Source organism: Channa argus, chromosome 1 (genome assembly GCF_033026475.1).
Source record: "Channa argus isolate prfri chromosome 1, Channa argus male v1.0, whole genome shotgun sequence".
Classification (NCBI taxonomy): Eukaryota; Metazoa; Chordata; class Actinopteri; order Anabantiformes; family Channidae; genus Channa; species Channa argus.
Window position 1 is genome coordinate 41,711,415 of NC_090197.1, and position 23,071 is coordinate 41,734,485.

General features: G+C 39.8%; 1 protein-coding gene across 27 annotated transcripts in view; it reads right to left on the reverse strand.

Annotated features, from left to right (window-relative positions):
* dst (dystonin) overlaps positions 1-23,071 on the reverse strand; it is a 93,185-nt gene that overhangs the window by 39,459 nt on the left and 30,655 nt on the right. For 24 of the 27 annotated variants that reach the window (XM_067522467.1, XM_067522492.1, XM_067522452.1 and 21 more), the window contains 35 exons: positions 22,710-22,876; positions 22,401-22,513; positions 22,137-22,243; positions 21,923-22,042; positions 21,506-21,601; positions 21,272-21,399; positions 19,880-19,973; positions 19,614-19,768; positions 19,056-19,524; positions 18,829-18,957; positions 18,668-18,745; positions 18,398-18,559; positions 18,021-18,125; positions 17,747-17,842; positions 17,434-17,559; positions 17,191-17,343; positions 16,939-17,093; positions 16,713-16,839; positions 16,424-16,607; positions 15,701-15,858; positions 15,412-15,590; positions 15,187-15,325; positions 14,907-15,100; positions 14,638-14,800; positions 14,467-14,550; positions 14,247-14,354; positions 14,046-14,144; positions 7,961-8,107; positions 6,476-6,564; positions 6,285-6,393; positions 1,830-5,663; positions 1,606-1,752; positions 1,281-1,496; positions 1,058-1,201; positions 722-958 (listed from right to left, as the gene is read on the reverse strand). In XM_067522467.1, coding sequence (XP_067378568.1) covers positions 722-958; positions 1,058-1,201; positions 1,281-1,496; positions 1,606-1,752; positions 1,830-5,663; positions 6,285-6,393; positions 6,476-6,564; positions 7,961-8,107; positions 14,046-14,144; positions 14,247-14,354; positions 14,467-14,550; positions 14,638-14,800; positions 14,907-15,100; positions 15,187-15,325; positions 15,412-15,590; positions 15,701-15,858; positions 16,424-16,607; positions 16,713-16,839; positions 16,939-17,093; positions 17,191-17,343; positions 17,434-17,559; positions 17,747-17,842; positions 18,021-18,125; positions 18,398-18,559; positions 18,668-18,745; positions 18,829-18,957; positions 19,056-19,524; positions 19,614-19,768; positions 19,880-19,973; positions 21,272-21,399; positions 21,506-21,601; positions 21,923-22,042; positions 22,137-22,243; positions 22,401-22,513; positions 22,710-22,876 — 8,811 coding nt within the window. Of the gene's footprint in view, positions 1-721; positions 959-1,057; positions 1,202-1,280; positions 1,497-1,605; positions 1,753-1,829; positions 5,664-6,284; positions 6,394-6,475; positions 6,565-7,960; positions 8,108-14,045; positions 14,145-14,246; positions 14,355-14,466; positions 14,551-14,637; positions 14,801-14,906; positions 15,101-15,186; positions 15,326-15,411; positions 15,591-15,700; positions 15,859-16,423; positions 16,608-16,712; positions 16,840-16,938; positions 17,094-17,190; positions 17,344-17,433; positions 17,560-17,746; positions 17,843-18,020; positions 18,126-18,397; positions 18,560-18,667; positions 18,746-18,828; positions 18,958-19,055; positions 19,525-19,613; positions 19,769-19,879; positions 19,974-20,060; positions 20,322-21,271; positions 21,400-21,505; positions 21,602-21,922; positions 22,043-22,136; positions 22,244-22,400; positions 22,514-22,709; positions 22,877-23,071 lie in introns of those variants that run through there. The other 3 variants (XM_067522476.1, XM_067522611.1, XM_067522608.1) reach the window with 3 other exon arrangements.

The following is a 23,071-nucleotide window of genomic DNA, read 5'->3' on the forward strand; positions in this document are numbered from 1 at the left end:
TAGGATCTAAATACCTTCAACATTTGGTATTAACACATTAAATAAAGAGAGGAAAAACTATCCAAAGCACATAGAAGTAACATGCAAAATCTGCTTTACGATACTTTTTCTCTTGTCTTAATAGTATAACAATCTAGTATGCTGTAAACATGCTATTTTGCCATTTGCTACTTTGGTCTTATGATACTAATAAGCACAGGAGGACATTATATTATGTGTATTAGTGGGTTTGTGGTGGGTGCAATTGCTCCAGCTGAAGGTGCATTTTATCCATTACATGTTCACTGGTGTCTTGAGTCCTGTAAAATACAACTAGCACAAGGTTAGTTAGCACAAGTTCTCAAGCATTTGAGCATGCCGTGCTGTTATTTCTCTTGCAATTTAGGCATTCACAGTAGAATCTTGAACATGTGAATCTTAACAACACCAACAACAGCAATAATCAACAGATTGTGTGTCTGGATGTCATGGGTTCTGTTAACTTAGAATTCTGCATGCACTCATTTACAGTTTGAGGTGATGCATTTTTAACTCAAATGCACTAATGATACGACCAATGTACCAGTAGTATCTCTTATACAGCTTACTCTACATGCACTGTAAGCAATTGTTTACATCTTTATTTTTTATTAATCAAATGAATATGTATGCACAGTTGTTGTTTTGTTTTTGTTTTTCAAGGAGACTTCTGAGACATTTTAAAGCATATCCACAGGCAGACCTTCTCCTGGTTTTCCCTCTCCCTGGTGTCCAGTAGGACATTTAAGGTGCTCCTCTGTGTTACAAGCCTCTCAATCTGGTCCCTGAAAGCTCGCTGAGTGTTGCTGAGGAGCTTGAGGAGGTAGCTGCTCTGAGCTGGACTCAGGAACTGAGTGTGCTCAGAAATATAGCACTGGATATCAAACGTGATGTTGTCTAACTTGAGCCTAGCTTCTTGTAGCAAATTGCTCTCAGTTTCCTGGAAGAAAAGAAGCACATATCCTGAGTATGTTTCTGTAATTAATGCAGACTGAAAGTGAAAGTTTTTTAATTGGATGCAACTGGACTTTAATGTTACCCTGTTCTGCTGAATCAATTTTTGTAGTGTGTCCACATCACAGGTGTTTAAATCCACACCTGGTGTCTCAGAGTTTTTTTGAATGAGGCCTGCTAGTTCATCAAGTTGATCAAGGTGCTTCTGGTACACCAGCTCCAAATTTACCTAAAATCACATTTAAAGGAGTCAGTATCTAAAACAACTGTTAAACACATGTACTTTAATTACTGGCAAAAACACTGACCTTTCCTGTTTCTATTGCGTGAATTAGAGAGTGACTTCTTGCTGCACACATTTGGGAAACATCTGTAAAATTTGTCTTTAACTCCCTGTGTGTTGTGGCCAGATCTTGGTGGATTTGTGCGGGAATGTTGTCATCAGCAGAACTTAGAAGCAGTTTAGCTTTTTCCATATCTACCGTCAGAACACCAGCCACCCTAAAAACCTGAGACTCTAGTGACTGGATACAAGAGCACATTTAGTCAGAGAGTGAAGCACAAAATGTACAATATAACATAAACAGAAAATGCATTTTACACCACAGAGGATGACATTATTGAACTTCTAACCTGACATTCTTCCAACTGGATCTGCAGTTCATCCATGTTGCTGCCCACTTGGGCCTGAATTAAAATATCTTTTCTGACATCATCCAAAACATCGGCATGATCCTGCAGTTTCCCAACACACTCCAAGTAATCCTGGATGGAGAACAGCTATGAGAAAAGAAGAAGAAAAGTTAAGTAGAGCGGTGGATGGAGCTAGTTTACACTGTAACAACATAGAAATCTACCTTATTTTTGACCTCCTCAACTTTGCAGGCAAGTCCACTGGCAGACAACTGAGCACAAAGTCGGTGACTATTTGCACCAAACTGACAAAAATTAGAGTCCTTTTCTGCTGAGGCCTCATCCTCTCCCTCTGAGCTCTCCTCCTTGATGCTCTCCAGTGTGTAACGTCGGTCCCCCTGAGAGTCAGTCCCCAGAGCCGTGTTTAGAGTTTCCATCACCTCCTGAAGCACTGAAAGGTCTTGGCTTAGAGAAACAGTCTTAAGGACCTGCAGTAGCTGCAGCTGGATTTCCGGAGCATCAGACTGTTCAATCTGCTTATTAAAATTCTCTTCCTGCCTTATCAATTCTGGATTTTCTATATCTTTGCTGTCTAAACAGTCGCTGTTTTGACTCAGCAAATCAAGTAGAGGATCTTGGTGACTGCTCGCTGTCACTCCATGAGCTGTGTCCCTCTCATGAAAACCACTTTTGTCTAACGTTTGTGGAGTATTTTGTACAACAGTGATACAGTGTTCTGTGCTTTGAGTTTGTGCCATCTTCAAATCACTGACATCAGTCCCCTTTTCAATCATTTCCCCCTGATCGACCCCACCAGATCCTGGAGCATTAGAAAACACTGGCAAAGCTAAAAAGCCAACCTCAGTTGTAATGCTGCTGTCTAACAGGAAATCCTGGGGATTTTCAGAAGCACAAACAGCCGATCCTTTTCTGTCGAGTCGGAAATCACATCCTAAACCTTCTCCTAATATAATGTCAGACTGTCCTGAGTTATTGTCTAACGATGCAGCTGGTGGATTTGAACAGAAGACACCTGCATGTTCTTCCTCATTTCTTGACACAAGGATTTGCTCAGCATCACTGAAAATGTCCTCATGCTGCCTCTCTGGGGAAGGTGTGTCTGCGCATAAATCAACAATATTATCCACACCAATGTGCTCTGAGACTAATACATCTTTACTAGTCCTTACAGTTTCACTAGAGCCAGAATTTTCTGTTCCACAGCCCCTATGATCAAAAGTACTTGCTGTAACGTTTTCACTAGACACCTGGCTCTGACCATTTTGAGAGCAGCTGGGCTCAGATTCAACACTAAAATCACTTTGAGAACAAAGCACTACATTAGGTAATGTAATTCTGCTGCCATCTACTGTATTGTTTTTGTCATAGTTCCAATCGGCCCTGGGACCCGACATAATTGCACTTTCGACCAAATTTCTACGCAATGAGTAACCTGAGCTCACAGCTAGATCACTGTCCAAAGGGGAGTGAACAGCACTTATGTCATTCCTCATTCCACTTTCCTCAGACCACACAGTGAGATGTGCTGAGGAGCCATCTAATTGGCTTTCACAAACAACCTGCTTTCCTACACGAGCACTAGTTGGTGAGCTATCAGAGTTACAGGAGGGAAAAGTTGCTGGGACATGCCCAGTCTGGCTGCAGGTTCTGTCACTCAGAGTAGATGGATGTGACTGGACAGCATTTTCTGCCACAACATGAGGTACATCAGCTCTGTCTGTCAGTGTGCTGTGTATTAATTCCTGTGAGTCACTGTCTTCAGTCAGTAAATGGGATGTGTCGGTGTGATTAATACACTCTGAAGCAACCTGACTCCCCGAGGAAAGTGGGCTCATCCAAGGTTCGAAACTACTGACTGCAGGTGTGGACTGATGTAGATAATTACCCATCTCACAGTCTGGTGCATCCCTAGTCTCAGTTTCTATTCCTTTCTTATCCTCCTCGTCGTTGGTCAGATTAAGCACTGTGACAGCAACCTCACTCCCAGCTGGCAGCTGGATGTTTTCAGCTTCATTAATTTTAATTAAACTCAGATCATGATGCACAGGAGTGAAGTGGCTGCAGTTTTCTTCTGGGTGAATGCTGGCTTTGGCACATACGTTAAGGATGTTATCGGCATCTTTGACTAATCCAGAGTGCAAATAATCAGAACTTAAATTGCTCTGCTGTTCCACTATAGAAAAAGGAATATTTGAGGATTTATATTCATCTAACACTGCTTGTTTTGAGCCAGACGTGCTGTCGCCATCACCTACAACACTTTCTTTTTCATCAGACTGTAGATCAAGTCTCAGTACTGTTGTCTGATTCACTGATAAATCTGAGTCACACATTGTGGACAGTGAGCCAACATTTGTGCTTTTCACAGAATGTAATGTAGGAAAGTCTGACAACTGTAGAGAAGTAGGATTAGCAAGAGCTTCTCTTTCAGTATCTGCAACATAAATTCTTTCAGTCAAATCTGTGTTGTTCTGAAACATGGTTTCCTCCAATGCATTAGGGTCTGTGACAGATAATTCCTCAACAGGATCTCGTTTTAGAGGCTTGTCATCTGCAAATGTTTTTTCATCGATGGTTATTATTCCATTACCAGAAGACACAAAGCTATGAGGATTGAACATGCATTGTGTGACTGAGCAAACAAAATCATGAGAATCAAATGTCCGATGTGTGTTTTGCATGAATTCTTCCGTTTCCTTATTTGTGTGCAAAGGTATCTCAAAATCAGCTTTTTCTGAAAGATCATCAATATGTAAAGGCAAATCCTTGAGATTTTCATCAGTGTTTTCAGAAGATCTCATATCTTCAAGAAAAAGTTTAACCATTTGAGTCAGATGTCTATCAAGTATTAGGACCCTCTGTCCTGAATTTGGATCAATGTAACTGTTCATCATCAGGTAAGAGATGAATATCTGCTTTTTATCTGTGGGAACTGGGACGCTTTCAACTTGTATGCAATCTGCAGCATGATAGCATCCATCAACTCTAAGTTTTTTATACATAAGCCAAGATGAAAAAGTTTCGTTAAGAGGGTCAACATTAGGAAGCACGTCAGGAATTTTTGTAGATTTTAAAAGCTCTGCGGTATAACTGTCAATCAAGCCATGTTGAACGGCGGATGTGATGTCCACTACCTCTGACTTTTCTGGAATGTACAAAGCTGCTATTTTTTCTAGATTACTATACAGTCTGCTTGTGAACTCATGAGTGGTAATTTGTTGATCATACCTATGTGAGGACGATACCGTTTGGATTTCCCCAGAGTGAGGCAACACGAGGCCAATAAACTGCTGCTGATTTCCAAGTACGACGAGTGTGCTGCTAGACCGCATCAAATCACACTGAATGCTTGCATCCACCTTTACCCCATCACCAACAACCTCAGGCACGTCACGCTTTGACATTGTCTCATTATCACCTAAACCCTCACAGATAGAACTCAGAGGGGTAACATTCCTCCCTGATGTCAGTGACTTATTCCTGCTAAGACAATTTAGCAACAGTTTATTTACCTCACACATTTCAGTTTCCTGCGTAGGCTCTAAGAGTGACACATCTACATCTGTGCTGGGATTCATCATATTCTGACAGTTTTTTTGCCTCTGAAGAATGTTTACATAGACAGAAGCAGGTATTAAACCACCTTGAAAGGCCTCCTCCAGGGTCAGCGTGTCACCCGTATAGTACACCCTCTCTCCATCACTGCCTTGTTTCACATCTATCATCTTAATGATCAGGTCTTTATACATGGACCCTTCCCTAGCTGCAGCTACTTCAGAGAGTGACACAGAATAGAAATGTGATGTCTGTATGCATTTGCTTGCATCGACTTGCTCTGGCCAGTGATTCAGTGTGGCCTTGGCAATTAGATCTTGTTTAGGAGTGTCATCCCAGTCCATAGAGACATGTGGCTCAGAATGAGAAAAGTCAGAGGTCATGAATTGGGCATCTTGGGGAGTGTCCCAAGCCATCTTGTCCACTAGATCACTCATAATTCCAGTCCCAAGCCCACCAATCTCCTTGGTGGATTGAAAATCCTGCAGATAATAAAAGTTTAACAAGTTTAACTTGTTTTAAACATCAACATCTGTATGACTTATATGAAATTTGCAAATCAAATTTGAAAAGCAAGACAAAATCCATACTCACCACCACACAAACACGGGCATGTTAAAACACGATGTGAACAAGTGCAAGACTGCATCAGGGTTGCAACAGGAGAGTGACGGATAACACATGTAAAGCTATCATGCATCTGGGGATGCAGTTTCAGCAACTTACAAAAAGAGTCTTGTTAGTCAGATCACACATTATAGGTAAAGGGTTATGCATCATATCAGGTGTCCTGCTGCACTCTAAGAGAACTTGAACACAATAATAACAGTGGCATGTCAGACCAAAGCGAGATGCAGTTACCGGAAGCATGTTTACAGCATACTCAGAATTTCTGTCCTGGTGTTGTACAAAACTTGTTCTTTGTCCCTAATGGTCCAGTGTAAAAGAGCGAAATGAGTGTATCTAAAATACAACTGCTCACGTTATACTGACAAGAGGGAAAAGGTTAGTCATGCAACTGATCATCAGTTGGCACTGTTTCCTAACATACTTTAAGACACAAATACATTCCACTCAATCAAAAAAAGAGCCTGTTGTCCAACCTCTTCTGCAGAGGTTGCCTGATCTGAACAGTGTTGGGAGAGTTCATTGTACGCCTGACTGAGTGCCTTCAGCTGCTCCTGCGCCTTCTCTTTTTCCTTCTCTGTCATTCTGTAAGACAAGACACGAGGAATGAGGCTGACAGTTTCACCAGTGCAAAGTCTTTTGCGTGTGGGTCGAAAACTTGGCTCACTTGTCACTGTGTTTGCTCAGCATCACTTGTGTGGCCCTCAGTGCTTCTGCAATCTGTTCCTTCTTTGTGACCATTTCCTCGACTGACACCTAGAACATCAAACAGTGACATATTGAAACTTCATTTCCAGCAGAGTGACTTTGTGTCATTTTGTAAGACTGCTGAGTAAATGGCCAAAAAACTCCAAACTGCTGATACACATGAACACAGTTGAATTATTCTTATGAAATTAAAAACCTTACTGTATAAATACAGACTTTAAATTTAAATTTAGAACAGCTAAATGTGTTAAAGATGACTTGAATGAGCTCTATGGACATTTTGAGGTTGTACTGACTGTACGGTGTATTATTTTTCCACACCTTTAAATGAAGTGAAAGAACATTAGAAAGAAAATGAGATCGTATTTGTTAAATGTATATGCATAGTATATTTTGGTAAATACATAATGTAATTAAAACTTAATTAAAAGTTCCACTTAGTCTATTTAAATTGCATGATTGTTTCAAAACAAAAATGTAATGATAGATTCTAAGTATTACGACTACTACAGTCATAATAATAAAACTTACTTTAATTTAGGTTGAAATATGTTTGACAAAATAAAATTAAATCTCAGTGTCCAGTGCTAAGACTTTATTGATCCTTTTAAATTTAGAGCATGAACAGGATTAACCATGCTGGACCATGTGCTTAAAGCTGTTCGATGCATACATAATGTACCTCAATTACTGATCTTAAAACATACACTGGAACACAGAGATGCAAACCAACCTCTGAATAAAAAGCAACATATAAAATAAGTCAATACTCTACTAATACATTTTTGACCACAACAAATATGTAGTGGTGTCAATACATCTATTGCACTTATCTGTTCTCCTTTCTATTCTGTTATTATGAATATATTAACGCTATCACAGTATTAATGAACAAATCATTTCATCAGCATCAAACTTTTTCTCTGCACTACTGTATCACAGTCAAAAAGCTGTTATTATTTAATTTGCAGGGGATTTATAATGCAACCCTATGATGACATTTAAATCAATAATGTAAACTTTGGACCACACTGTATGTATTTTTATTTTCTCAGACAAACAAGAGAGAAGGAGAAATGTTTGCTGATATTTCAATAATCTGTAATGTAATGTATTAGTCACTGGAATTGTTCTGAAATATGAGTGCTTGTGCAACTTTTTGGGTGTTATTACATGAGTTGAATGTTATTGAAATTATTTAATACATCAAAAAATCCATAATATGAACATTTTCTTTGCCAAGCCTAGTAAACAGAGGATACTATATCTCTAATTGCAACCCTTATCTATAGTGTAAAATACACTGGTAGGATAACATGAATCATAAAGTAAATCGTGAGTTTTATTAGAAATCATACACCGTTACATGAAAAGGCTGTAATATTATTAAAGAACATATATGTGGCAGCATACTAAAATGCCGAGAACAACCCACATTATTTACCTTGGGCTTATTGGAAGCATCTGTGTTGGCATTGCTATCTTTCAGATCATTCCCATCATTGCTCACCGTCTGTTTGACATTGGACATCCAGTTCAACAGTTTGCTAACTTTATCACCATGCTCTCTCTTCTCCTCATCAACAGATCTCTACAATCAGAACAGATGGGTTTTTGACAAGATTGTTAACTTTATTACAAAAAATTATCAAAAATCGCTCAAGAAGGAATCGTAAAGTCCCTAAAAACAACACCAAAGCTCAAGGACTATTATCAGCTGTATGAAAGTGTGGGTGCAAACCACAATCAGTGAACCAAACACAACCAAACCAAAAAGCAAAGAAAATCCTATTTACAGCTTTTGTTTTTATGCTATGAACAACTATATATTTCCAGTTGTTTATTGCATATAGCCCCAAACATAGTGAAATGTTGCCTTGGCGCCAAAACCAAAAGCCTTTGTAGCCTCCAGTAACCGTAGCCCCGTGTGGCAGTCATACACGCTTCTTTCAAGTGCCTCTCGGAATGTGATTCTTCTCTTGGTCTTTGGACAAGTGAGGCTTTTGCTGGCAAACTTCTCATCCTTTAGCAGTGAGGCAGTAACTTTGTCAACAAGGCCACTCTGAATGACTTCCTCAAGTGAGACTCTATCATGAGTGTCGGGGTTTATCAGTCCTCCAGTGAGGAGCTGAAACTCAAAACAGCGAAAACCAACATCCTTTGAGAAGAGATTTTCCTGAATGGCCTGGAAAATAGACAAAGTCTTTCCAGTCTTGGGATGAGCAATGCCATTAAATGCCTGTTCGAACTTTTGAAGCTGCTGACTCAATGTATCATCTAAAAGCCCCCTTTTCAGAGCCTCAGAAAGGGTGACTTTCTCCCCTGAAGAGGGATCGCAAATACCCCCTGTACAGGCTTGGGCTTCCAATAGTCTTAGGGCAGTAGATCTATCAGTAAAGCCCTGTTGAAAACTCTCAAGGACTGACAGCCTCTTCCCTCGAGTGAGATCCCAAAGACCAGCAATGGGGCTGTTAACATCCTCCACAACAACCATTCTTGAAAATATGATGTCTGCAAGCTCATAGATACTAAGAAGCCCATTGCGATAACTTTCAAATTCAGATTTTTCAAGAAACCTCTGACTTAGGGCTGACTCTAGGCAAAGTTGACGACCACTTTTGACATCAGTAATGATGTGAAGTGGGCTTCCACTGCTGTCAACGATGGACTGTTCCTGCCATTCGCTTTCCTGCTGTGACAGAAACACGTATGTCCTCTTGTCTATGTATTTCCCCTTGAATGCTTCATAGGTCGACATTTCAATACCACGACTGCTGCTGACAACAGACACTCTATGAGACGTTGCAGGAGAGGTGTTTGTTAGATGTCTCTCCCCAAATGGGAAGAGAAACATGGAGCCATCAGTGTCATAAAGGCAACTCTTGAGTATTTCAGAGTAGTATGCTTTCTGCCCAGTGTCAGGGTTGTGGAAACCTTTAGGGTTACTAATGGGATCGTACAGACTCTGTAGAATCTCCTTGTTCAAAAGACCCTGATCGACCGCAATGCTAGCTGGCACCCTTACACCAGTCTCCGGCATGATCAGACCTCCAGTGGAAACCTGAATCTCAAGGATCTTTTTGCCTGTGTATCTATCGACAAGCCTCTGCTCCATGGCTTGAAACACAGACAGTTTTTTTCCAGCATGGATGTAGCCACCAACAGCTTTTTCCGCCTCTAGAAGTTTGTCTTTCAGCCCCACCTCTAGGATACCTTTCTTCAGAGCCTCATGAACTGTGTATGTTTGTCCTGTTGCCAAATCTGTGAGACTTCCAGTTGCTGCCTGAGCCTCAAGAAACTCAAGTGCATAAGTTTTTGCTAAGAAGCCCTTCTCAGCAGCTTCTAGGAAGGATATTTTTTTCTTACTTGAGTCCACATAAACTCCAGCTATGGAAGTGGGTTTGCTGATGTATTGGGTAATTGACGCTTCAATCTCTTCTGCTGTGATAAGACCCATCTCTAACTTACGCAAAACCTCTTCTTCCAAGAGCTTAAATTTGATCAAGGTTTGAATACTTGTGCTGCCTTTGAGGTCTGGGAGCTTCTGTGAAGTTGAATATGTCGAACTCAGTTTTCCACTGTCTGTTGAACTCTTCTCTGACATGGTTACGGTTTCATACATTTCTTTGATATGATATGTTTTTGTCTTGGTGATGCTATGACTTTCATTTGGTCTTTGCTCTGTTAGTCCACACAGAGCAATGTATCCTGTTGTCACAGGGTCATCAGCTTTGATTTGGCTCCTGTAGGTTACATTTTCTTTTTGTGAGAGAATGGAAGTAGAGCTACTCAGAGTCTTCTTTGTTAGTGAATCATGAAGGCTTTGGCTCCGAATGGCTTTAATTTTGTCTAGTTTTATTGGTTGCAGTCCTTCAAGAACATTTTCCTTCTCCAATGCTGTGATCTGTAGATGTGATATTAGAAGTACTTTTAAGTTATGAATTACCAAGTTCACTGTTACAATTACAATTTATAAATAAGAAGCTCAATAACTATGAAAGAGCAATAAATAAATGTAACACACAGTATATTTGTTATTAAAATTATAGTATTTTAATTTGCTTGGATTGACCTCATCCATACCTCTGAGGACACTTTCTTCTCTTCCTCCATCTTGCATTTTGTTTCATCATATGAGGACGCCACCTTCTGCACCACGGTCAATTCCGTCTTCAAGGAAGCGGCCGTGTTGTCTTTCACATACTGATCACTGATCGCACTGACTTCCTGTTTATTCATCCTCAGGTTTTCGCTCTTTGCCTTGTCACCCACAGTCAAAAGGATTTGCTGAAGGTTTTTCACCTCTTTGACATATGACTCTATTTGTTCCTTAAGAGATTTTTCTTGACTTTCCTTCAGCATCAGTTTCTGCTCACTATCTGTCAACAAATGTTTAATCTTAGCTGACTCCATTGACTGTTCATTACAAAGGCTTTGTAAAGTATTTATTTTTATGTTAAGTTTAAGTCTGTCTTCTTCAAATTGGGTAATTTGTGATTTTGCTTTTGACAGGTCTTGGCTGAGCTTAATTTTTTCTTGCTGAAGTTGCAGTTGTTGGTCCACTTGTAGCTTTGATTCCACTGTGCTTTGATGCACGGTTGTTGTCTTTGTGATGTCTTGTCTAAAATATTTGTTAAGCATTTCTGCTAATTCTCCGCTATGTTGGTTTGACTTCTCATTTTCGGACCGCAGTAAAATGAGTTTTTTCTCTATTTCAGTCTGCACTAACAGCAGCTGCTTCTCATAGGCCTCTTTCTGAAGTTCTAGTTTACTCTTTAACTCATCTAGCATTTTCTTGCACTTCTCCAGTTGTTCCTCCATCTGCTGAGCTCTGAGCTGAAGGGCACAATTTTCTTTTTGCTTTTGCTCAGTTTCTGTTTGTGCACGTTGCAGCTTTTCTTTCAGTGTTCTGACTTCGTAACCCAGGGAGTTGTTTTTCTCTAGCGCCTCAGCCTTCTCACGCTTAAGCATCAGATTTTCATATTGTAGATTAGATCGCAATTTTTCAGGACCAGACATTACATCAGCTGTCACTTTAAGTTTCTGAAGCTCTAAACTTTTCTCTGAGCTGCTCTGAAACACTTTAATGCTGTTCTTAGATTTAAAAAGCTCATCTTCTAAAGCCCTGATTTTATCGAGATGTTTTTGCCTCTCGGCAGATTCTTCGTTGAGTTCTCCCTTTTTTTCCTTCAGCACAGCTTTCAAATCATTAATTTCAGAATTTAGCATGTGAACCTTCTGACTCTCTAAATTCTTTTCAGCAAGCGCTGACTTGAGGTCTGATTTCAGAGTTGTTATTTCTTTCTCATAGTTGGCAATGTTTGAATTAAGTGCTTGGATTTTCTGCTGAAGTTCTGTCATTTTCCTTACTTCCTCACTGTAATCCTGTAGTTTGATTTGAAGGTCATGAGAGGTGTGAGATTTCTTATTTAGTTCCTCTTCAATTATTCTGAGATGTGATTTAGTGCCCTCTACCTGAGACTTAAAGATTTGAATTTGCTGATCCTTACTTTCAAGTTCCATCATCACCTGATCAAGTTTAGCTCTTACTTTCTTGTGATTATTTTCCATCTCCATATTTACTAGTTTTAACTCATGAACTTTCTTCTGCAACTCAGAAGCAAGTAATTCACTATTTTGAAGTTCTGCTTCAAGGTTCTTACATTTGATTTGGGTTGACTGCTCAGATCTTTTCATTAAGGCATTTTCCTCCTTAGAAGATTGCAGCTGCCGTTTCCAGCTCTCCATCTCGCTCTTTAAAGATTTAATCTTTTGCTCGGAAAATGATCTCTCTTTTTCCAGTGATTCCATTTGGATCTGTAGACCTCGAATTTCACTGTCGGATGAGGCATTAATCCTTGCCAGCTCATTGCATTTAAACTTCAGCTGATCCATCACTGCCTGCTTGGAAGACAGTTGTTCTTCTAAATTGTTAAGCTTGTAAATATTTTCCTGGTCTGTGGAGCTTTTCTTCTGCAGTTCTCCTTGGGTGAACCTCAACTGCTCTTTAAGACCTTCAACCTCAGTGTTTTGGAAATAAGTGTTTTGCTCTAATGAAGACTTTACTCTTTGGAGAGATCTGATTTCTTCTTGAAGTTCAGTGATGGATTTTTTCATGTTCAGTGTTTGCTGCTGGAGCTCAACTGACTTCTGGTTCATAGTGATCCTCTCAGTTTCCATTTCCATCTGAAGTTTCCTCACTCTGTTATTGCTGTCATCCAACAGCTTTTTATAACTTTGGACCTGCTCCTCAGCCATTTCTGCTTTTTTCCGAACCAGGGCTAGTTCCTTTAGTTCCTGCTGCAGGACATTAGGCATCATGATGTCATTTTCTTTAATTGCAGATGACTGGGGTTTGCCCTCAGCTGTCAGCTGACTGTCAAATACCAAAGGCTGTTGAGCCAGGCTTTTTACTTTAGCCTGTACTTGACATTGCAACCATTCCTCAGTACTTTCCTCGACATTTATTTTTCGCTGAACTAAAGACCATTTTGACTCCAACTGCTCAATAAACTGTTTTGTGTTACTTAACTCCTGCTCACTGGCAGCTTTGTCTTTAAGCGCTATGTCTAATTTAATGCGATACTGATGAATGTCCTGCTCAAGCAGGGATTTCTGACAGTTTAGGTCAACTATTATTTTCTCTTTTGTTACCACTTCTTCTTCCAGCTTTTTCAAGCGTGCTTGCCTTTGAGCCAGCAAAACTTCCTGTTCATGGACCCGTTGCTTAAGGTAACTAATCTCTACTTCCCCTGCAGCTTTTTGGAGCTCCATGCTCTCCGTCCTTTTTGCGTTCTGTGCTCTTTCGAAAAATTTTCTGTTCTATAATACAAAAAAGTAAGTTATCCACTGCCATTTGAAAAGATTTTCTTGAATATGTGATTTCTTACCAAAGCGGTGCAGCAATATTAAGCAATCCCTCCAGGAATTTGCAATTTCAAAACAGGCCTTTTGGTCAGGCAGAATACTGTGGATGCGGTTAACCTAGCTTTCAGCCAACTTTAACAACAGCCTAGATTTATTTAATATTATTTTAATGGGTCTCATCACAGAAACTGAACTATGTCTGTGTGAGTTCTGGCTTGTAACACTCAGGTTTTTAGGTATGTAACATTTCAGGACTAATAATGATACAGGTAAAATACCAAGCAAACTCCTGGAGAGGCTTTTTTTCCCCACAGAAGCAACAATGTGAGAAAGTCAAGGAAAGCTTTCTGCTCCTAGAAAAGTCACTGTCACCAGTAAAATAAGAGTTAGTGTACATTCAGACATGCACTAGTTTACCATATTCCATTTGCTTCTTTTGTGTAATGAAGCAAAATATTGATGAGCTGGCCATATATATTTAGAGATACGACCTTTAAACTTGGATTGGATTTAGCAGTAATACAATGAGAGCATACAGGACCCATGCAAACATAAGACGGTAATGCTTAACTGGTATTATAAGAAATCCCAGCAGTCTGAATGTATAAAATAAGCAACTTTAATTGTAAGAACCCATGAGTGTTAAAATATGACCCTCTCACCTCCTCATCTTCAGTTCTCTTCAGGGTTTCACTGGCGAATTTCACATACTGTGTAATGAGAGTCACCAGAGCAGTGTAGCGGGTTCGGAGATCCATGAACTGTTGGAAATTGAGCAAAACAAAAAAACTGTGTCTTTAGGCATCCATTGCACAATGGGCTCATATTTCCAGTTTTCTACCAAAGTTAAGGCAGCATTTTACCTCCTGCTGAATGGCATCAGAAGAGCTCTGCATCCTCCGTTTCTTGAGAGGAGATTTGTGTTGTGAGTCAACCATCGCTCTGAAGGTCATTAGTTGAAGTTCATAGTCCTAGAGAGATAATTATGTCCAAAAAATACAAACAAACACAAATACATCAGCCGTGGGGGATTAGAAAATATCTTCAGAAATTTAAAAAAAAACCCTAAATCAATTATTTTACCTTTATAGCAGATGAGTACTGCTCTGAGTACTTCTGACATTCTTCAATTCTACTCTGTTTCTGTTCAATTTCAGCAACGAGGACCTTCAAAAAAGCAAATATAGATATATAAATAATACTGGTACAAAATAAAGCTTTTTATGAGTGTGCAGAAGCAAATGCTTATTCTACCTTCTGTTTGTTTAACAGCTCAGCCAGTGCTTTGCTATCTTCAGGTTTGTTTTCCTGGGCCTTAAGCTGTGCTGCTTCCATTTCACTAACCCATTCATCAAGGGTACTATAAGAGTCTTTATAATTCTTAAGAGATTTGCTGATACTATCCAGGTCCCGAAGTCTGAAAGTGAATGAGCACGTTTAATAAGAATTGATAAAACGTCTACAGGTCCCAAAGTTATTTTTACAGGGGAAAACATTCACCCACTCACAAAAAATGCACTAACCTGTTTTCAATTTGGGTGTGAATGTTCTGCCATCTCTCACTCAGCTGATCAGCTCTCTCCTTGTGCCAGTCAAGATCAAAATCACGCTCATTGTGAGCCTTAAACATGCGGTCACTGATGGCGCGTGCTTTCTGCAGCTCATCTTCCATGTCATGGAAAACCTCCTGCTTTTCATCAACTTCTGTTCGCCATTGCTATAATCAGAAAGGGGAACGATTACTCATGACGAACCAAAAACTCTGCCAGTGCTGGCAAAACATTTTTCTAATTAGTGTATTACCTTAAGGGTTGAAATGACACTCTCAATGGACTTAACATCAGAGCTCATGGCATCTTCCTCATAGAGTTTAGATTCATAGGCCTTGACTAATGCTTCTGCACTCTGGCTGTGCTGCACTACTAAGCTCACTGTTTTCAGTCTGTAAAAACAAAGAGTGAATGTTCCATCATTTTAGCCACTGAACATAAGTGTAAATATTTCTGGACAATTAGGAGAATGTCTTACTTGTCCATATAGATGGAAGACATGGAGTACACTTGGCTCATGCTCTGAACAAGGACAGTGAGCTCAGAGGAAAGTGTTGGTACTGATGGAGAACCTGCAGCCTGTCTCAGGAACAGCTCACACTTCTCCTTCATGACATCAAGATCTTCCTTTAGTTTATTTAGCTCTGCCATCTTCCTCTGCAAATCAGCAAGTTGGAAATCATGAATATATTAGCATACAAAGCTGTTAAGCAGTTACAGTTAAATAATAATCGATCAATATGTTGATGTAAACCACTGATGCGTACCTCGTGTTCTGTGATGCGTAGGAGACTCTGCTCCAGGTCATCTCTCTCCAGTGGTGTGCGAATTTGCCTGATCAGGTGTTCTTCGTAAGCCTCTAAATGCATGCGGAAGTTGCGGATTTCGGAGATGTAATGATTGTACACCGACTCCTCGTGTTCCTCTGTTTAGCAGAAACATATAATTAGCGAGAATACTACCATGTTTGGTTTTCAGACAGTCATCAAATGTTAACTTTTGATTCTGTCAGCCAAAAAGAGCTATATGACAATAAGACACAATACAAGAGAATGAATGTCAAACCTACAAAATGTATACAAAGGTGTCGCACACTGACTGGTATTCACCTCTAGGGGGCATTACAAGGCCAGGTACTATAAGACCTGTTGCAGGAGCAGCTAAATGAACAACTACTGTAGAGTCATACACACAAATAAAGTAAATTGTTTGAATAAGAAGAGATCTTTTTTCAAAAAAGGGGAGGATAAATACAGTCTATTTCAAGTATTAAACATATATATGCATCTCTGTTTTTCTACACAGATGTATGCAAATCTTTATTTACACTCACAGCAAAGCCAGATACCTTTTTAATAACAATAACAACAAGTGCAAAAGGCATCGACCTAAAGTTTATCGGCCTTCAAGAGCCATGTGTTTCCCTCACAGTGCCGTGTTCACCGTGAACTAGCAATATCTTGTTGTGGGTAAGGAAATATGTGCCTTGCCTTTCTCTGCTGATTTGAGCAGTTCCTGGTAGTATTCTTTGCAGGAAACAACATCTCCCTCTAACTGCGCACAGTCTGCCACTGTGAATTCCTCAGACTCCTCGCTGTCTTCCAAGAATTCATCAAAGTGAGACTGCAGGTTACTCAAGACCTGCTGATGCTCACCTGGTAACATGGTCTTTATCTTGATAAGTTAAAGAAACAAAAGTGAAATAAGACAAACATGCACTATGCATTTCTGGAGTAGATAAGATAAGTTTAAAGGGAAAGCAAAAAAAGGCAAACATACTGAGGCCACATTCCAGCTGCGGATGGCTCGTATATCAGCCATTAAATTATGCCAAGATGCTACACCCTTCATGTTGATGTGGGAGCGGTGCCAGAGTGCCAGGACATTCTGGTATAACTGCTCAGTTCTGCAGGACAAAAATAAACAAAAAACATTAACGTCGTGCATTCAGCACCATTTAATTTATTAAATACAACTGGACACAAAATGAATCCCAGCATCTCACCTTGTAGCCATGTCGATAGCCTCTTTGTTAGGTGGCGGCACAGTGAAACATACAGAGGGCACCATGGCCTCGTTGCCTGCTGGGTTAATTACTTTCCACTTGGCCCGGTGAGAGTTATTAGCCAATACACACTCGTCATCTTTATAAATGGTAATCTGAAAGAGTTGTGATATGGACATGGCAAAGGTTTACCATAAACCTTTTAAACTAATTCATATTAAATCTGATATAGTCTGGCATAAAGAACTTTACCTCTATCTGTCGATAATCACAAATGGCTTTTACAGGGATGGAGGATCTCACAGAGCTTTCAGGGTTCCTGGGCTTGAGTTGCACAATATTTTTGGCTCTGCCCACTAAGCCAGCAACTGTGCTTCGGTACTGAAGAAGCTGCTCTTTCTCATCCTAGGAAAACACAGCAAGAGCACAAATGTGGTTAACATGTTTTTATATACTTCTACACACACACAGCCCATATATCTTACTATAGTTTACCATGGACTCCTGAATGAGATCCTCCAGTCTGTGTAGGTTTGTTGTTCGATCACAGCTATATTTTCTTTGAATGGCATCTTCCAGGTTCTTAAGGTAATCTAGGGACTCTTTGGTATCACTGAAAAACTGCACAGCGGTAGATATGACAAATTAAATCATGAAAAACAAATGCACTTTGTGAATTGATTCAAAAAATAGGGGTGGATGTTGGACTCTTTGTTAAGGTCTGGTTTTAGTTTTTCTTTTAGGCAGAGATCAGGCGTAACAAGGTAAAAATTCCCTCTTGAGAATAAAGTTCTCTTGAGAAACTCACCTCAAAATACACAGCATTCTCTTTGAGATGCTGTTCTACACATGAGCACAGCTGTAAAATCCAGCTCCACTGTGTCTGCATGGCAGCTCTGTATGCCTGGGAGAGAAACAACACAGTATCCAATAGTAACACAAGTACAAGCTGAAACAGGATTTTTTTTAATTATTGTTGTACCTGTATTAAGGGTGGAGACACAACTACTAGTCCAAAATTTAGAATCAAATTGCTGTATTGACCGCAGAGCTAATGTATAAAAAAAAAAAAAAAAGCTTACTTCGATAGTTTGCTTTGCTGGGTGGTTCTTGAGCATTAGGCGTTCTGCTTTGTCCTGCACAGACTTGATCACTTCCTCCTTTTCATCCAGCTCCCTCATCAGTTCCTGTATAAAGACATTAGGCAGTGTATTTCTAAGATCCAGGTGTGACAAAGGAGCTGTCACGCCATCCTCTCATATAATCTCATATCCTGCTTATAGTGCTGAGTACAATGCTAATCTTTTAAGTGCCAATACAGAGACAAATGCCTTCACTGAGATGATTGTTTATTAAATAAATGCAGCAATACCACAGGCAAACCTTTAAAAGACTTGTATGAACAAGCCCTTAACTTTACCGTATTTGATACAAACAAACAAAAAAACCTGTGACTTACAGCATGGTAGTCTCTTTTTTTGGACATGCTGCTGCTGCGATCACTCCAGTCAAATGCAACTTCTTCTTCCTCCTTCTCATTTAGCCAGATGAGCTCCTGAGTTGCCTGTGACACAAAATCATGCAGGCTTTCCAGATGGATTTCCCGCTCTCTTGAACAGCTCTGAAAGGAACGGGCATCCAGAAAGTCAGGCAAAAGGCACGTTAGCAATATGTAGCATTTGTAAAATTTAGACAGTGACAGCTGAGCTCAGCATACAGTATCACTTACCAAAAGGTTCTCATACTGCCTTTCTAGTTTGTTCAGTTTGTCTGAATACGTCAGCTTCAGTGGTATTGTCATCTGAATCTGAGAAAAAAAGATGCTCTGGTTTCTTTCATTCAAAGACATATAGATGTTACAGATTATATAGGCACCTCTAAAACCTTTACCTCACTCAGTTTGGCATCTTTAAGACTCATTTGAAATTCCTCAATGGCTCTATGTACATTTTTGTGGTTCTCTAAATGCATTTCCACACTTGGTAAATCAGATCCCCACTCTGAACGATCCAGCTGCAACTTTAAAACAAAATTCAAAACTTAAAAAATCAGCATCTTGTTTGAGGTGTGTACAAGTAAATCTGTGGTACACGGTAAAAAGCTTAGTAACTGCTCACCTGCATCTCTTCCACCCAGTTCAGGAGGTCCTGAACATATTTCATGTTGACCTCCTCTTCTGTCATGTTGGGATCTGCCAGAGAGGATTTCAGTAAGGGCTTGCGGATCTGCATGTGTTTCAAATGCCTGAGGCTCCCGGGGTCCATTCCACCACCACTCCCCATGTAGTTCTGGACTGAACCAGGCTGCATACTGGGAGTCAAGGCAGGGGTAAGGGACGGGGTCAGACATGGTGTAAGGCTAGAGGTGAATGTGGACCCAGGGGTACCTAACCCCCCTGGTGTGAGTGCAGGAGTGAGAGCTGGTGTCAGGTTTGCGTTGATGTTCTGGGAGAAGCCAGAGTTTAGGCTTTGTGTGATGCCTGAGATCATCATTTTGGTTTGTTCTGTTGTAAGGGTGCGACCTTTACTGTAGACAGAAGAACACTCAGCTCTCAGGGCTAGAAGGTCATCTCTGAGTTTTGATACCCTGTATTCAGGAAAGGAACAGCAATATGAGATTTCTCGATGTATGAGAAGCTTCTGTGTGTTATCTGTAAAGAACGATTTGCTTTGTACCTTTGGACAAGCTGATCTGCAAAAGGAAATTTCCCATCCAGGAGAATTTGGATGTCCACTACTTGTTGTCTGAGAATATTCTCACACTCTAACAAGTATCCGGCAACCCCAGCTTCATTTATGAACTGAATACCAGACTCCAGACGTTTTGCATCCTTAGCAAACACACACACAAGAAAACAGTAAAATTCAAGGAAAAGTACACTTAGTGCTAATTGTCAAAACATAGGATACATAAAGTGAAATACAGCTTGTACTAAACCTACAGATTGTAAGGCTGTTTTTGCCAATGCCAGTTTGTCTTCACCATTAACACAGTCCCGCTGCACCCTGTTGGCAATCTGCTGCAACATCTCGAGCCTAAAAAAGATATGAAAACAAACAAATAATAATGCGGTAGTAATTTTACATTTTCACAACGTCAAAGCAAACAACATGCAATTTCACCTGGATCCATAGGCAATGTTGTTATTGAGAAAGACAGAGCTGTTGATTTGTAAAGGTTCAGTGATGATGGTGTCATTGGAGGCCAAGCTGGTGAAGCTACTGTTGCTGACAGACGAGATTCCACTAAAATAGTCCATCTTCCTTTACAAACTAAACTACTATGGCAACTACTGATACTCCCAGCAACTCAAACAATCAGTGTTTCTCATCCTAAACATCCAGCTTCAACCTAACCGTTACCTTTTACCTGCAAGCTTTCTCAGACCTACAGTAACTGAAGAAACGGCTTTCGACTTGCTCGTATTTATAGTGTTACAGACAGGTGAGAAGCATGTAAAACGAATCCCACCCTGTAATAATATGCTGCCCTCAGGGCATAAAAATGAAGAGGCAGGTTGAGACAGCACACCCAACGGAGACTGTATAAAGCACTGCCAAACTGCTGTAATAACTGTTTCTGCCTGTTTTCACCACACCTAACATTAAACTTGTAAATACAATGTGTTTATAGAGCATAAAGGCAGGAGTGGAGGTAAAAACATGTAAACTATTGTTATCAAAGAATTTCAAATGCAAAATATGACATTTGAATTTCCACATAAATAAAATCTGCTTTGCAAATAACTTTTCACTTAACTTGGTCTGGATTTTATGCCTGAACTGTAGAACATAACAACTATTATCAGTACACCATTTGGTTTCTGACATTTTGTCAAATGACACGTCCACTTGTGACGGCAGAACAGCCCAGTTTGGCTGCAGTAAATCTAATCACTTTGTATGCTGAAGTATAGAGAAATAGACCATATCATCAATTTTTCAGTTAGGGGATTTCTACTTTAATAAGGAAAATCACAATCTGGCACAGAACACTAACCCTCAGTGTTTGGTTTCAGTACGGACATTAGTGGGCTTGAAATTTAATACTGCATCACTCTACCTACAACAGCTTCAGTAAATATTATGCTGACTCTTGCAGCATCTGTGTTCTTTTATCTGTTTATTGGAGGAAAGTTTTTAATGAAGCAAGTATATCTAAATAGTAGATGGTTTTAATCCCATTAAAGACAATCAAAACCCAGCTGCATGTCTCTTAAACAGTTTTAGTTCAATAATTACTTTTAGCAGATAGCTAACCCATGAACTAGGTTCAAAGATTCGACTTTCCAGGCCAAAGAAAGTGTTAATGCTCTCTGTGTGCCTCCACATACCTTTCCACCTCAGGCCTCAGGCTCTTCTCTCTTTCCAGCATGGCAACAATTAATTTACCCCATTCCTTCTCCACATCATTTGGGTGGTGACCCTGGGGTAACTGAATTCTTCCAAACTCGATCCACATCTGTCAAACATACCACAAAAACAGATGTATAACCAAAATGTGTAAGCCTATAAATATTGCAATGTGTGTTCAAACCAACACGCTGTTCTGTTTTGCATTTGCATACCTCAAGCATTTTGTAGAGATTTTTTATTTTTGTCTTCTCGTTCTCCTTCAGCGGGAGTTCGTGTTCTTTAAATTGCAAATATTGTGTATAAAGTGCCTGTTAAAAAAAGCAGCAATTTCATTAAAATGTATCATTTTCAAACATAAATTAACTAGTTGAAAGATCTCTAAGCATCTGCCCATACAGTACCATCTCTAGCTCTCTCAGATTTAAATCAATTGGATTAAAGGGACTTCACTGCTCTCTCATATCAATCAATATCACTTAAAGTCTCAGTTACAGTGGATACGTGCAGCAAATCATCCTTCACATTTCACACATGTAAGCACCCTGACTTGCAACATATGCAAGGTAAAATAAAAGACAAAAATAACGACTAAATATACAAAATTCTGCTTATTCGCTGTGGTGTCGCACCTTGAGTTCAACAGGATTGTTGGGGAATGATCTATCTGTCATTATGGCCACGTTGTGTTTGATCCACTGGCTGAGGTATTTTATCATGTTCTGGTACTCCACCCATTTGATATCCACATCCTGTTCAGAGCAAAAGGATCACCAATAAAACACTGTTCAGCACTTTCACCTTCACTCTGTGGAGTTACTAGTGGGTCTGACACTCGTGACTTACATTAGGACTGATTCCTTCAACACCATCAGGAACTTTGGGGAAGGCATCGTACAGTGTTGAGACATACGTGATGACTGATTTTTCATCAGGAGACTGAACATCTACATCTGATGAGGGAAGAAAAAAGAGAACAGCCACAAATGCAAGATGTGAGAAATGAGCTGTATTCAGAGGAATTATTCTCTGAGCCAAAATTCTAGCTTCACTTAAAGCAAGAAGTCTTACATGGTTTCAGAGTATTTTCAGAGCCATTATAAATCTCACCTTCGGGGTCAAGGAGCCTGGCCACCCCCAGCTGTTCAGCTACACAAAATGCATGCTCTAAATTTGATCGGTTAGTCTGTGTTGACACACGGCTCATGTCAACCAGGTCTGGCCTGAAACACGCAAAAACAAACACATAGAGATAACAAAACTAATAAGGCACGTATATTGAAACAGACCATGTCAGGAAACAGGAGAATAAAAATAAATAAATAAATACGAATAATCTAAACACTTTATTCAATCCAGTTAAAACAGCAAACTCTGTATTATTCTGCAAAAAGCCCTTAAGTCTCTTGTGTGTTATACCTGTATTTATGAATGATGGCATTAAATAGCCTCCCATCCCTCCAAGAGGTTGTGAAGTTTTCACATCGTACGCCTACATAACCATCTGTCATCTGCTTGGACCAGAGCAGCAGCCTCTCCTTAGCGGTCATGTCCTCGGATTCTCCTGTCACATGGATCTCTGAGATCTTTCACAAAGTTAAAAAAACAAAATGATGATTCAAAATGCACTGACTTTCATTCTTATTTTAAAATTTTTATTTAGTCAGGGAAATTATACCAAGATGCAAGATCTCTTTTACAGGAACATGATGTGAAGAGGTCACATCCAAAATCATAAAAATCAATCCATCCATCCATTATGTGTAACTGCTTATCCTATC